We start from the raw sequence: 16,720 nt of genomic DNA, 5'->3' as shown, positions 1-16,720 counted from the left end.
GTAGCAAGGACGAACATCATAATTGCAGTCATATATAGATTTGTCTATTCCTCAGATATTGAAAATAATAAATATAGTGTCTAAGAAAACCTTTTATTTTGGGGAGATTTTGTGCATGACCTACCGTCGAGTTGTCACCTGAGCCCCCTCGTCCCTTGTCCCACCCTGATAAATGTCAGAATAGGATCCAAAGAATGCTGGAAACAAGACTGGTTAGAATGAGTCAGGTGCAGTGAAGCCTTTGTCAGAATTGCATCTGCATCTGGCAATGACTAGCATAAATGCTTTCTTCCTGAATAAAAGCCGTCTTCGTTAAAAATGTTGTAGTAAGATTCAGAGCTATTTAGTAAGATTCAGAGCTATTTGATGGATCACTTTGCTGATCTCTGTTTGCTCATTTGGGGTGTTGAATAGTCAAGCTGTCACTCCCCGAGGCTACGATTCAAGTAAGTGAACAGATGGCTATCAGAGTGACTGTAGAGTTAACCAGGATTAGGATATTAAAGCTGTTATTTACTTAAATCCAGTAACCTGTAGATGTGTCAAATGTGAACGTAATTTCAAAATACCTTGGAAGAATAATGTGCTGTATGTTTTTGCAGGATTTAACATTTCCAGTCTCTGGATATTTGTTATAATATATAGTTCAATGATTAGAATTGTTTCTGAAAAACCTCATTTGTTATACTCCCCAATTGCTGCATCTTTATGAATACCACATCCTTTCAACTACTTCCAGTTCTTTTTCTCATATGTACTTGCTTTCAATGTCCCACAGGAAAATATTCTCTCTCTTTCTCTCTGTTTCTCTTCAAATTTCCTGTTTTAAGAAGTTTTGTATTTTTGAGTTTGCCGTCTTTCTATTGGCACCAGCTTCACCTTGCTCTAATGGTAAGTATTTTAGCAGAGAACTTCATCTTCAGTTAACTTCATACCTGACAATTTTATTGTGGGCTTTGAGCAACAGTTGTGATAATTATTTTGTACCTTTTAGTTCTGACAATTTTGAGATATGTGAAGCTGCTCGTTCATTCAGGAATTCTGAAATGCTGGAAGAACACACTTGAGAACAGAATGGTTCATTTTAAAATGTTTAGTTGTGAGCTTGTGTAGTTGGGTTCTTGATATAAATTTAGAAGAGCCTAAGGCCATTAGGAAACTGGAAAGACAGAAATAAAATTCAGAAGTGTTGGAGAAACTCAACAGGTCTGGCAGCATCTGTGCAGAGAAGTACAAAGTTAACATCTTGACTGGAATGGTTTCTCCTCAGAACTTCAGTACTCCGAAGAAAATTCATTCCCAACTCAAAACCTTATTCTGTTCCTCTCACTGCAGCTCCTGCCAGGCCTGCTGAATTTCTCCATTTCTGTCCTTATTTAACACTCCAGAATCCACAGTAATTTGCTCCCACTTTAACGGAACACCAGTAAACAGGAGAATATATTTCAAAAGAATAAAAGAATACAAAGTGTTAAGAACTGTAGAGAGAAACATGAAAAATAACTTGCAAGAAAATCTGACGGCAAATTTTTCACCGAATTATAAGAGGAGGAGAAACCGAGCTGTTGGTCCATGGAAGATGGATACTGTAATTAATTATAAGAAAATAGCAGGCTTGCTTTTGTGATTGTTTAATGAATGTAAATCCCTGGAGCCAAGTAACCGCCATCTAACTTAAAGTGGTTAGTCTGCTACTTTGTTTGTTGTGAGACCTCTCCTTCAGTAATGTGCAGCATTGTTTGTGTCTCCACAAGCATGTAAGGGATTTGTACTGGATGTTTGCCTTGCAGGACCTTGTCCTGAGCCTGATTAATAAGAACCACTTGCATTGATGGAGTTCAAAGCCTGCCATTCAATGTATTGGGAATGTCACAAGCAGCTTGTTTGTGACTTTTTATGTTTCCCATTCTTTGATCAAAAGAAGTCTACTGTTGGATCTTGCTCAGGGAGGTGGATCTGTATGGAGCACTGAGATGGAAGGAGCAGGTGGTTGAACAAGTCTTCATAGGGTGCATAAGTGTGATGCAGCACAGATGGTTTCAACTTGTGGGTTTTTGTCAGTCAGGGAAAGTGAGAGAGAGGGATGTTTGTAAGGAAAGGAAGCCAGGGGATGTGTGTTGCATGGAAGGGTCCTGTTATACTGGGCATTGTTACATTGAATTGAGTGTTAACATGGTATGAGGGTATATGATAACCTTTGCCATGTAATACTGTGCTGTAGAATATGATAAGGCAGTTGTTGAGTTTTGGACTGTATGGGCCTATCTAAATCAGTGCTCCTTGTAGATTTGTAAGATTCGTGTTCTGTCTTGACAAGTAGAAGAGAACAAAATACCAGTAGTACAAGAGAATCAAAATATAAATCAAAGATTGGAACTTGATTAAATACAATTTAAAAAGAACTGCATTGGAGCTAATGAGTCTGAAGATAGCCAGAGGTCAGCAATATGTTGATCATGAGTGACTGGCTGAGTAGCTTGCACCAGATTTTGTAAAGATAATGGATTACAAGATTCAAGTCATATAATCAGATCATACAATCAGGTTGCTGGTTGTGTGCTGCAGCTGGGCAATTAAGGTCACTTTTAACATGGCCTTTTTCCATTTAAATCGATGATGTTGATTGCAGGTAGCCCTGCCAATTGCAGTGAACTACATAGCGGCAGTATGACAGGAACTCTTTATCTTTACATCAACTCCATCAGAGATGCTCTGTCAATATATACACCAGATTACACAGCGCAGATGAGCAACCTGAACAGGTTGAATTTCCCATTGAAATAAATGTGAAGATAAATTTTCCTACATTTTAAATGTATCTTTTAAATAATATCATATGCAGTAATTGTACTTAATATATACCCTCATCAATTTGTATAAATCTGCAGTAGAGGCAGAAACCCTCATAACATGAAACAGATTTTTAGATGTTCACTTGCAGTGCCAAAGCATATAAGGCTATGGGTCAAGTGTTGGAAAATGGGATTACAATAATTAGGTATTTGTCTCGTCTGCCTTGATGTGCTGTAGACTCCTATGAGTCTATGTATCCCCCTATGAGTCTATGTATCCCCCTATGAGTCTATGTATCCCCCTATGAGTTTATGTATCCCCCTATGAGTCTATGTATCCCCCTATGAGTCTATGTATCCCCCCCATGAGTCTATGTATCGCCCATGTTTTTGTAACATCTTTAATTTGAAGTGGCTTTGATTAAGAAAAAGGTTTGAGACCGCTAAGGTAGATATTTCTCCCTTACTGTGTTAAAAGAAGTAGGTGGAAAAATTGCAGGCATTTGTATAATCTGTCAAATATCTCTTCCTTCAGAAATGAAACTATTTGATTGGAATATTGCTAATGTCACCCCACTGATTAAGAAGGTATACAAATATTTGTTTTGAGGTGCAGAACTTGAATCTTGCTGAAAAAGGCATATTTTATTGAAATGTTTCCTCTTGCACGCATCAGGGCACTTCCCAAGAAACACCAGTTGAAGAGGAATATCAACATTTATAAAGTGTGAAGGTAGATTGACGAGTGGATTCTGATCGGTACAGGCTTTGCCATGGAAAGTGAACGAGTTAGTGATGACTGACAGATGGATGTAAGTTTGCTTGCTGAGCTGGAAGGTTTGTTTTCAGGTACTAGGTGCTAGTATGTAAAGATACTAGTGAGAGTGGGTCATGACTTTTTGTGGCGAGTGGGTACATACAGATGAGGAAGGACACCACTTCGACTGGGGCAACTCATCAATTTCGGGACAAGCCAAACAGAGAGACATGCGGGAGTTCCTAGAAACACGGCACTCCAACCGGAATTCTTATCAACAAACACATTGACCTGGATTCCATTTACTACCCTCCTGAGAAAAATAACAGGAAATGATATCACCAACCCAAGGAAACCTAAACACATTAACAAAAAGCCGGCCATACTACCAGTGCTTCACTGGAGGCTCACTGATGATGTTACCTCGTAGAGTGACGAAACATCTGAAAACGAACCTTCCAACTCAGCAAGCAGTCTTACATCCAGATCCTCAACCTGAACTACAAATCTTCTCAAAACCCGCTATGACTAACAGTTAATTATCTGGCTTTGTTTACATTTTACACCATGCAGGATGACTGACTGGTCAAGGCACTCCTGAGAAACGAATCAGGCTGTCGCCTATTTTTGCTAAGCTTAAACCCTTGAAGTGTATGTATATGTTCTTTCTATTTGTAAAGAATAGGGTTCTGTGTATTAAAATATATAATTTCCAACACACACATGCATGCTACCGTGCAACCCTGACTGACTATACTAAATTGATTGTCAGCTTAATATTAGATACTTTATGCCTTGATGCTTTTACCCAATGTAGGTCTTGGTCTTAATAAATCAACCCAGCAATGCAGTGTTTTAAGGTAGAGAGCTTGCTGAAACTTGCTGCAGTTTGTCAAAAAATATTTCTTACTGCACCCTGGAATGGGCTAGGATTTAATTTCAACATGGTGTTCCCTTGTTCTCCAGCAGAGGTAGTAGTTTGTCTTTATTGAAGCCCTTTATCATTTCAAACACTTTGGTTCAACTCTTTACTCTTCAAATAGCCAAACTCTATCAACTAGTCAAACCTATCCTTGAAATGTAGCCTTTAAGAATAAGTGTCTGGTGAATCTGTGATGTACAATATATCCTCCCTTCATGTAAAACTCAATTTGATACTTCAGATGAGGTCTGTACAACTGAACCATCACCACCTGTCTGTCATTGCTACTTTCAGTGTTCCTTGTGGTTGTTGGATATGCTTTTGGTTTTGCCTAATGTCAGGCATTGAAGAAGGTCCTATGTATGAATCCTCAGAGTCAGATGGCAAGAATGAAGAAGTACCTTTAGCTCTTTTAACTGTAATTCTTAAAATAGAGTCAGAGGTCTACAGCATGGAAGCAGGCCCAACGTTGCCATGCTGTCCAGTTTTCACAATTGAAACTAAGTCCATTTGTCTGCATTTTGTGCATACCCCTCCATACCTATCCCTTCCATGTTCCTGTCTACATGCTTCTTAAATGACAAAGTTGTATTGGCTTCTACCACTATCTCTGGCAGCCCATTCCAGCTATTCACCATGCTCTGTTTGAAAGGTTGTGCCTCTGGACTCCTTTGTCTCCCGCCCCTCTAACCTTAAACCTCTGCCCTTTAGTTTTACACTACCCTACCTGGGGAAAAGCTGTTGGCTATTTACATTATCTATGCTTCTCAAGATTTTATATACTTCTATAAGTTCATCCCTCAGTCTCCATCGCTCCAGTGAAAAGCTACTCCTTATAACTCCAGTCCAGAAAGTATCCTAGTAACTCTTTTCTGCACTCTTTCTACTATAATGATATCCTTTCTATTAATAGGGTACCAGAACTGCACGCAGTACTCCAAATGTGGCCTCACCAATGTCTTGTACAGCTGCAATAAGACAGCCCAACTCCTCTACCCAATGCTCTGACTGATGAAAGCTAGCATGTTGAAAGCCTTCTTTACTGCCCCGTTTACCTGTGACTCCATTTTCAAGGAGTGATTAACTTCTACCCCTAGATCTCTTTGTTCTATAACACTCCCCAGGGCCCTACCATTGACTGTGTAAGTCCTGCCCTGGATTGCCTGACCAAAATGCAACACCTTGTATTTATCTAAATTAAACTCCATCTGGTTGTAAGTTTGCTCGCTGAGCTGGTAGATTTGTTCTCAGACGTTTTGTCACCATGCTAGGTAACATCATCAGTGAGCCTCTGGTGAAGTGTTGGTGTTCTGTCCCACTTGCTATTTATCTGTCTTGGTTTGTTGTGGTAGGTGATATCATTTCCAGCTCTGTTTGAGAGGTTGGTAAATGGGGTCCACATCTAAATGTTTGTTAATGGAGTTCCGGTTTGAATGCCAGGCCTCTAGGAATTCCCATTCATGCCTTCATTTAGCCTGTCCCAGGATGGATGTATTGTCCCAGTTGAACTGGTATCCCTCTTCGTCTGTGTGTATGGGACAAGCAGAACAGAACACCAATACTTCAGCGGAGGCTCACTGATGATGTTATCTAGCATGGTGATGAAACGTCTGAGAACAAATCTACTGGCTCAGCGAGCAAACTTACAACCTGATCCACAACCTGAGCTACAAATCTTCTCCAAAGTCTTAAACTCCATCTATCATACCTCAGTCCACTGGCCCAATAAGAACATTGTACAGTACAGCACATTACAGGCCCTTCAGCCCACAATATTGTGCCAAGCATTTATCTTCATCGAAGATCAACCTAACTTACACCCTTCAATTTACTGCCATTCATGTGCTTGCCTAGTAGTCACTTAAATGTCCCTAATGTCTCTGACTCTACTACCACCGCTGGCAGTGCATTCCACACACCCACCACTCTCTGCCTAAAGAACCTACCTACCTTTGACATTGCCCCTAAACCTTCCTCCAACCACCTTAAAATTATGACCCCTCGTGACAGCCATTTCTGTCCTCGGGAAAAGTCTCTGGCTATCTACTCTGTATATACCTCTCATTACCTTGTACATCTCTATCAAGTCACCTCTCTTCCTTCTTCTCTCCGGTGTGAAAAGTTCTAGCTCACTCAACCTCTTTTCATAAGATATGCCCTCCAATCCAGACAGCATCCTGGTAAATCTCCTCTGCACCCACTCTAAAACATCTACTTCGTTCCTATTATGAGGTGACCAGATCTGGACACAATATTCCAAGTATGGTCTAACCGGGGTTTTATAAAACTGCAGCAAAATCTTGCGGCTCTTAAACTCAATCTCCCTTTTAATGAAAGTCAAGACAACATTTGCCTTTTTAACAACCCTATCAACTTGGGCGGCAACTTTGAAGGATATATGTACATGGACCCCAAGATCCCTCTGTTCCTTCACACTGCCAAGAATCCCTTCTTTAACTCTGTAATCTGCATTCAAATTCAGCCTTCAAAAATGAATTATTTCACTTTTATCCAAGTTACAGTCCATCTATCACTTCTCAGCCCAGGTCTGCATCCTGTCCTGTCAGCTTTTGACAAAGGGTCAGTTAGACTTGAAACGTCAGCTCTTTTCTCTCCTTACAGATGCTGCCAGACCTGCTGAGATTTTCCAGCATTTTCTCTTTTGGTTTCTGCACCCTGTCTGTCTTGTTGAAGCCTGCAACAGCCCTCAACACTATCTACAACACTACCGACCTTTGTGTCATCAGCAAACTTATTAACTCACCCTTCACTTCTTCATCCAAGTCACTGAGAAAAACCACAAAGAGCAGAGGCTCAACAACAGATACCTGCAGGGCACCATTCGTCACCGACCTCCAGGCGGAATACTTTCCATCCACTACCATTCTCTGTCTTCTTTCAGCCAGTCAATTCTGTATCCAGACAGCCAAATTTCCTTGTATCCCGTACCTCCTAACTTTCCGAATGAGCCAACCATGGGGAACCTTATCACAGTCCTTACTGACATCCATACACACCACATCCACTGCTTGACCTTCAACAACCTGTCTCATCATGACCTCAAAGAACTCCATAAGGCTTGTGAGGCATGACCTGCCCCTCTCAAAGCTAAGCTGACTATCTTTAACTATGTTTGTCCAAATAGTCATAAATCCCATCTCTCTGAATCCTTTCCAGTTCCTTGCATACTTCATACAGGAGACTGACTGGTCGCCATACTATAGGAAGGATGTGGAGGCACTGGAACGGGTGCAGAGGAGGTTTACCAGGATGTTGCCTGGTATGGTAGGAAGATCGTATGAGGAAAGGCTGAGGCACTTGGGGCTGTTTTCATTGGAGAAAAGAAGGTTTAGGGGTGACTTGATAGAGGTGTACAAGATGATTAGGGGTTTAGTTAGGGTTGACCATGAGAACCTTTTTCCACGTATGGAGTCAGCTATTACAAGGGGGCATAGCTTTAAATTAAGGGGGTGGTAGGTATAGGACAGATGTTAGGGGTAGGTTCTTTACTCAGCGAGTCGTGAGTTCATGGAATGCCCTGCCAGTAGCAGTGGTAGACTCTCCCTCTTTATGGGCATTTAAACGGGCATTAGATAGGCATATGGAGGATAGTGGGCTAGTGTAGGTTAGGTGGGCTTGGATCGGCGCTACATCGAGGGCCAAAGGGCCTGTACTGCGCTGTATTTTTCTATGTTCTATGTTCTATACTGTCTGTTCCTATCTCTCCCCATGGCTATAGTCACTGTTACTGAAATGCTGTCCCACTGAGAGATCTGACACCTAGCCTGGCTCGTTGCTGACGCATGTAACTGACCTTGTTGATCTTTAAGAAGTCATATTCTCTCCCTTACTAATCTTTTGACCTTTATGCACTTGTTGAATCTTTTTGGATTCTCCTTTACCTTATCTACCAAAGCCATCTCTTGTCCTGTTTTAACCCTCATGATTTCTCACTTAAGTGTACTCCGACACCCTCGAACTTCTCAAGGAATTCACTTGATCTATATATTTCCATATCCACATTGTAACTGTTTTGAATGGGTGAGTTGTATTGCTGAATTGACATATCTGAATTAAGATCCCACTGATATCTACCACTAATATTTAAATAGTACAATTAACAAAATGAATTGTCATGAGCTGTTTTACAGGAGCATTTTCAAAGTGGAATCTGGCACTGAACCATATAAGTTATTCAGTCAGATATATTAGCTTTAAGGTATGTTAAAGGAAGAAAGTGAGGTAGAGAGACAGGTGTCACGAAGGGACTGAGAGTGTGGGGTTTATGCAGCTTAATTGCAATCACCAATGCTGGTGTCATTAAACTTGGAGATGCAAAAGAGTCCAGAATGAAAGGAGTGCACAGATGAGAGGTTTAGAGCTGGAGGATATTCCAGAGATGGGGAGTGAGTCCTTGATGGGATCTAAAAAACAAAACTGAGAAATTTAAAATCGAGACATGGCTTAACCTAGAGTCAGTGTAGGAAAGAACGTGAAGACCAATCAGGAGTTCATTCAGATAATCAAGTCTTGTGGTAATAAGGCTAGCAAGTGGATTACAATAATAGATGAGCTGAAACAGTACAAGTAATCAAACTGAGGTGGAAATTGATGCCTTTATAGATATATGAATAAGGTTGGAAGCTCATTTCAGTTAGATGTAATAGCACAAATGGCTTCATCTTATATTGTTGCTCGGGCAGTGGATGGAGTTGGTAGTTAGGGAATGTGGTTTGGAGTGGGGACTGAAAGTGTTAGGTTCTTTTCCCGAGGTTTCACACATGAGATGCAATTCACAACACACCAACTTCTGCAAACAGTTAAAGTTTATTAAAGCCTGTACAAGCTAGGTGCCCCCCTTTAACACTCTTTGCAGGGCGTGCAAAATCTAGTCAGAAGAGACACCGAACAAAGGAAATACATCCCCTTTTATACAAGTCAGTTGGTAATGCTCACAGATACTCTGGTCACTGCCCCATTTCTTCCCCGCCCCATAACTACATGTTACCCCAGGTACAATGGTAGGATGAGATAGTCCTCAGACATAATGCTAATGTAAATGCCCTAATCCTAAGGAATCGTTATGCAGACTATTTCCTCGCAATGTAGGTGTGATATACCCTAACTTTGGGGCGACCCTGCAAACGGGTTTTGGCTCCTTCCCCAGGCAATGTAGGTGTGATAGACTTCAGCATCAGGGATGATCATGCAAGCATTCCTGACTAGGGGATGGCTTTGAAACTATTTCTGAATGGAAGGGGCTGAATGATAGTTTCATTTGATAATAGTAGGAGAGTAGTAGCAAATGACCGTTGAAATGGAGTGGGAGTCATCTGCCTTCCTACATGTATGTCATCCCCACCCACATCCAGAATGTTCAGTCAGTGCAGTTTACCCCATTAATATTACGTTAATGTCCAGAGTGATAGTCCAATTTAATCTTTTAACATTATAAAAGCAATACTCCAATCTTGCCAATATTTAACAAGAGGAAATTGCTGCTCAGTTTTTACTTGATGTCAGATAAGCAATCAGATAATTTATTCCTCATTGACTGAACTGACACAGTGACTTTCCTTAAATAATTTCCAGTCAAATCGACATATAGTCTTCATTCTTCTGTGAAGCCAGTGTGCTCCTTGTTTTTGGTTTGTTCTGAAATGATAAGGCGGCTCCTCATTTGAACCAGATAGAGTTGCATTTTCCATCACGGTTGAAATTGTGGCTGTTCATTATGAGTATTATCCTTTTGAGATAGTTTTGGAGGCCTTATCAATATCTTGCCAAACTGAAGTGGCACTGCAGATCCAGGCAGCTCTTTCTATAAAACCAGATGAGAACAGAGGTGATGTTACAAAGTCAATTGTGGTCACCCATTCAGTCTTCCTGACGTTTACCTGAAGATTCTTCGGACCAAAAATCGTGAAAGGATGTCGAGGACCTAACTTGACAAAGTAATAAACCCAAAGTAGACAGTTCAGGATCTTCATCCCTTACTCCCATCACTGCCATGACCCCCCTCCATTACCATTACTTAGTAAGAGAACCAAGTAATTTCCTTTGTGACAAATATATGTCCAGCCCAAGGAACCCATTACCACATTTTTATCTCGCATTATCTTCTTAAGGGCTTGAAGAGATGGGCAGACAGAGGTTAAAGATTGGTTTGACAGAGTCAAGATAATTAATGTGCTGGTCAGAGTTTTATTCCAGCTCCCAGTGGACCCTTAAACAAATTAAACACCGATTACTTGTTCCCGAATATACCTAATCAAGTGCTCAACCAATTATCCCTTAACTAGTATATAACCATCAGTGATTCCTTACAGGGCAGCAATGTTGCCATTGGTCAGTGATCTCATCCATCAACGAATTAGAATCATGACCTGTGCCAACTTTTTCCTTGCATCCATAATAATAGAAGTTATCAGTGTAAATGCTTTGTGTTGTAATAATGGCTACCTACCAGTGGAGGCACTGTAATGACAGTTATGCTTTCCAGATACTCAAAAGAAATAGGAGCAGGAGTAGGCCACCTGGTCCATTGCGGCTGCTCACCATTCAATAAGATCATCGCTGATCTTTCTTGTGGATCCAGCTCCACTCACCCACCTATTCATCATAACTCTTAATTTCATAACTGTTCAAAAGTCTATCTATCTTTGTCTTAAAAAGATTCAGTGAGGTAGCCCCAACTGCTTCGCTGGGCAGGGAACTCCACAGATTCACAATCTTTTGGGTGAAGACATTTCTCCTCAACTCAGTCCTAAGTCTGCTCTTTTGCAGTAGAGAATTTCACAGGATCACAATTATTTGATTGAAAATGTTTCCCCTCATCTCTGTCCTAAATGGTCCCCTTACGCTAGATTGTGTCCAATCTCTCCAGGTCTGAGAACTTTATATTTTTCAATTAAATCTTTGGAAACATGTATAGACCTGGTTGACCTGATCTCTCCTCCTTGACAAACCTGCCATTCCAGCAATGATCAACCTGAATCTTGCATGAACTCCTTCTCTGGCAAGTATATCTTTCCTTAGATAAGGATACCAAAACAGCTTGCTGTACTAAAGCCCTGTATAGCTGCAATAAGGCATCCATGATCCTGTACTTAGAGCCTCTTGCAGTGAAGTCCAACACAGCATGACTTCCTAACTGCTTGTTGCACCAGTATGCTTGGCTTTAGTGACTGGCGTATAAGGGCATCGATACTTCCCAGTATATCACTGTTTAAACAATACTCTGCCATTCTGGTTTTCCTACCACAGTGGATAACTATGTTATACTGCATGTGTCACGTTTGCTCACTCAACTTGTCAAAATTATCCTGATGCCTCGCTACATCCTCCTCACAATCCCACCTGTGTCATCAGCAAACATGGAAATAGGAACATTTAATTCACTTATCCAAATTGTTGATATACATTGTAAATAGTTGAGGCCTAAACATTGATCCCTGAGCCCTCACAGCTTTTCACTCTGTATAAGGCTAACTTATTCCTACTGTTTACTGTCTGCTAACCAATTCTCAGTCCTTGTCAGCCTACTACCTGAATTATATGTGCTTTAGTCTTAAACAGTAAGCTCTTACATGGAAATTTATGAAAGTATTGCTGAAAATCTAAGTACACATTCTGCAGTTCTCCCTTATCTGTTCTACTCACTGGAACCTCAAAAAAACTTGAGGTTTGTCAAACATGATTTCCTTTTCAGTTATCTATATTGACTGTGTCTAATCGCATTGACATTTTCTAAGTGCCCTGTTATTGCATCCTTTATAGTAGACTAACATTTTACTTTGCAGACTAACTGGATTATTACTCCCTTTTCTCTACCTTCCAACCTTTTTTAAACAGTGGGTTACATTTGCCACCCTCCAATTCAATCTGGAGACAACAAATGCGTCCAGAGTATCCATAGACACCTCCTTTAGTAACCTGGAGATTGTCAGTCCTTGGGGATTTATCAGCTTTCATTATCATTGATTTCTCCAGCACTATTTAAATTAATTATTAATTTCTTCCACTTCCTCCTTCCCAATGGACCCTTAGTTCCCTAGTATTTTGGAAGTTAATTGTGCTGCCTTCTGTGAAAACAGAACTAAAGTAGTTATTTAATTGCTCTGTCATTTCCTTGTCAATTCTCACACTGTTAAGGACCTACATTTGTCTTCGTGATCCTTTTTTTCACATATTTGTAGCAGCCCTTACAGTTGCATTTATGTTCCTTTCCAAGTTTATTCTCAATTCTCTCCTCTTGGTCCTCTTTTGCTGAAACTGTTCCCAATTCTCAAGTTTGGCACTTTTTCTAATAACTTTGTGACTCCTCTTTGGATCTAATACTATCCCTAATTTCTTTTATTAGCCATTTATCTTGTAATTTTGCACCAGATACAAATGTGCAACTGGTGCAATGCATGCATTTATTCCTTAAAAGTGTATCTACTATCATGCCTTTTAATGATGTTACCTAATCTATTGCAACCAACTGAGAGTATGGTTCTCCTCATGGGAGAGTCTAGGATCAGGGGTATTGTCTCTGTGTAAAGGGCCGTCAATTTAAGACTAAGATGAGGAATTTCATCTCCCAGAGATTGTGTCTTTGGAATTCCTTACCACAGAGCTATGGGGGCAGAGTCCTTGTGTATGTTGTGGGCGGCACGGTGGCACAGTGGTTAGCACTGCTGCCTCACAGCGCCTGAGACCCGGGTTCAATTCCCGCCTCAGGCAACTGACTGTGTGGAGTTTGCACGTTCTCCCCGTGTCTGCGTGGGTTTCCTCCGGGTGCTCCGGTTTCCTCCCACAGTCCAAAGATGTGCAGGTCAGGTGAATTGGCCATGCTAAATTGCCTGTAGTGTTAGGTAAGGGGTAAATGTAGGGGTATGGGTGGGTTGCGCTACGGCGGGTCGGTGTGGACTTGTTGGGCCGAAGGGCCTGTTTCCACACTGTGTAATGTAATCTAATCTAATTAAGGGCTGAGATAGATTCTTGACCATTAGTGGAATAAAGGTTGTGGAGAAAATGAAGGAAGCTGGATGTGAGGGGTATTGGATCAGCCACAATCCCAATGAAAGGCTCGAGGGTCAATTCCTGCTCCAATTTCTTGGGTTTTATAGAGAGGCTCAATAATGCCAGATGTGAAAGTATAATTTCCATCGCTTTGTATTCCAGCTGACATGAGATAAATGCTAATATTCCAATAGCCTGTGTGCTGATTATCAGTATTTCCTGTAAGTAGACCCCACTCTCTCCTCACTTCCAATTCTCAGCTTCATGCTGTTTCAGAAATGCAGTGATGTATCTTGGGCCGAAAGTGAGTGAGCTCATATTTTTCAACAATTTATTTCAACTGCTGCAGTTTTGCCACTTGTTTAGCTTATTAGTGTCTTGTTACAGAAATACTTGCTTTGGCCATCCACACAATTGTGTTACTGGAAAATGAAGATCTACAGCTCCATATTCTTTTATTTAAGTCAAGAGATATAGTGAAAAGCTGATCAAATTCCATGGAGATGCTGAGAGTCACATTCTGTCAATTTGACTATGTGCGCTATCAATTCTGGAGCGCCAGTTAACTTGGTTGGCTGGACAACGGGTGACTATACCTTTAATTAATTCCCTATTTATGTCAATTAGTTGCCTCCAATTCCATGAGCTGACGGTCTGCAATGTAGAATCACAATGCATTCTGAAGGTCCATGTTGGTAATATCCCCAGACATTCCCTTATTGACCATGTCAATGATTTCTTAAAATATTCACCTCTGTTTAAATGCGATCCACCCATTGCAAATCTATACGGCCTCCCTCTCTGATCAGTTCCTATTTGTCTTTGTGTTGAGTCACTTTGCACCCACTAGCAGATTCTAGAAACTTGACTTCACATCCTTTGGGGAAATTACAGCATGTCCTGTGTGACACTGTCTTTCCAATGGTCTTCACACCTCTCCTGCCTTACTGAAGGGTGTATAGAAATCCCTGAGCTTGTGACATAATGACTCACTATGACCTTTCCAGTACAGAAATCTACTGTTTGGAGATCCCAATTGTCTGGAAAGTTTTTAGAGCAGACACAGGGCACACAATAGAACTTAGAACATTATAGCGCAGTACAGGCCTTTTAGCCCTCGATGTTGTGACGAACTGTGGAACCAGGCTGAAGCCAATCTAACCTACACTATTCCATTCTCATCCACATGCCATTTAAATGCCCATAAAGTTGGCGAGTCTACAACTGTTGCAGTGTGCTCCACGCCCCTACTACTCTCTGAGTAAAGAAACTACCTCGGACGCCTGTCCTATATCTATCACCCCTCCATTTAAATTTGTCCCCTCGTGGTGGCCATCACCATCTGAGGAAAATGGCTCTCACTGTCCACCCTCTCAAACCCTCTGATTATCTTATACATCTCAATTAAGTCACTTCTCAACCTTCTCTCTAACTCACAACATTGTTTTAGTGCACTATTTTGGGAGAGGAAACATGCAGTATTTTGATGAGTGAAACAATTTTTATTCCTGCTTTAAAATATTTTGTCTTTTTTAAGGGCTTCAAATAAATATTTATTCACAATGCTTTCTGGTTAAGCGAATGGTTTTCAACTTCCGTTTTGGTTAAGGAATCCTCCAGTATATTGTGAAATTCGGTGGAACTTACACCCTTCCTCCTTGTTTCCCATTATATAAAGCAAATACAAACAAGACTGCGCATCAGTTGATGGAAGTGCAAACACTTTTTAAGGATTAATGTTATTATTAATTTTTATTAAATGCATTTTGCAGCAAACATACTTTGGATTTTTTTTATTGGTGACTTTACTGGGGTTTGTGTGGGCTGACAGCAGCTCCCTTTAATAGACTCGCTGGTGGTTGTAGCACTGTCACTGAGACCAAGCTTTGCTAGAGCCCAGCGTGTGAGTGCAGAGAGTTGGAACGCTAATGGAAAATTTGAAACTGGATGCACGGAAAGTTTGAGCAGTTTGAACATTAGTGTAGAAAGTGTTCGAACAGTTTGAAAAGTAAGTGCAGAGTGTGTGTTTGAGCATTTTGAGTGTGTTCAAGTTGTTTGGAGATATGTCACCTTTAATGTGACTTTTAATTTTTGGGGGGAAAAACCCTGTAATGGTGAGAGAAACACCCAAACAGAGAGTCTGTAATTTATGTGTAATTTCTTTTAGGAATGCATTTGTTTAACTCTGAGGTTATGGGGAACCCTGTTTGAATGAACCTTGGTTAGACCATTCTGGTGTAATTCTAGAATTTATTTTGGTGTCAGATCTGACATCAGCCTACACTTTGGGGATGATAGATAATTCTGTTGGCAAAATCTCCAACTTGTTTCCACCTTTGACGCATATGTTAAATCAGTGCTGATCGGAACCTGTTTTCCTTATTTTGTATCCCTCGATATCCTTCCCAACAAACCTGTGCCAGTCTGCACTCAAAGTTTCCATGAATCTCCTATAACCTTAGCTTTTTGTCAGAGAATGGTCTGGTTTCAGACTACTTTGTGTGAAAATGTACTCCCTGACATCAGCCCTGATTTTCCTGCCTCTAATTTTAAAGTGATACATGGTTTTTAACTGAGAAAATCTTTGCTGACCTTCCACCCAAGCAACAAAAGTTATGGTCATAAACACCACAGTCTGATCACTACTGTACTCAACAGTATATGAGCCTAGATATGTGAGTAACCCGCATAACTTAACCCTTTCAATCCTGGGGAATCTGTTCTGCACCCCCTCCAAGGTCAGTATCTCCTTCATGAGGTGTGGAGGCCAGAACTGAACCCAGAATTCCAGGTGGGAGTCTAAGCAAATTTGAAAAGTAACTTTGTAGAAGAGAGCATTGCAATTGTAGCAGACAAGTTAAATTTGCATGCTTCCCCTGCATTTTCTCCAGGTCAGCCGCATCCTGTACAGTTTTGCCACTGCTTTTCGTCGATCTTCTAAACAATCGACAGAAGTGAAAGACATGTGCGATGCCAGTCCTGAGAAGGACACCTACAACTTCACTGTCTCTCTTGAAGTGAAGGAAGATGATGGAAAAGGCAATTTCAGGTGAGAATTTGAAGGATAGGCAATTTCAAAGTGGAAGCAGGGTGATGGTACTTTGGTTCAGAGACCCCCTCCGCCAAATCTTTAAAGGTATGGTGCAGTGAGAGTTATTTGTAATACTGCATTGCCATTCCATCATTAATGAGTCTTAAGGTTTTCCTCGACCTATATTCAGTGCATTTTGCAGCCTGTCGAAG

The 16,720-nt window shown here is 40.9% G+C and overlaps 1 protein-coding gene across 1 annotated transcript in view; it reads left to right on the top strand.

The window, feature by feature from the left end:
- The window catches only part of LOC122554081 (rab GTPase-activating protein 1-like), a 338,947-nt gene that overhangs the window by 94,744 nt on the left and 227,483 nt on the right, over window positions 1-16,720 (top strand). The window contains exon 6 of the mRNA XM_043698534.1: window positions 16,369-16,526. Within this exon, the coding sequence (XP_043554469.1) occupies window positions 16,369-16,526 (158 nt within the window). The remainder of the gene's footprint in view (window positions 1-16,368; window positions 16,527-16,720) is intronic.

This window comes from Chiloscyllium plagiosum, chromosome 11 (genome assembly GCF_004010195.1).
Source record: "Chiloscyllium plagiosum isolate BGI_BamShark_2017 chromosome 11, ASM401019v2, whole genome shotgun sequence".
Lineage (NCBI taxonomy): Eukaryota > Metazoa > Chordata > Chondrichthyes > Orectolobiformes > Hemiscylliidae > Chiloscyllium > Chiloscyllium plagiosum.
The sequence above is the reverse complement of the archived record's forward strand: the minus strand, read 5'-3'. Positions and strand labels throughout refer to the sequence as shown.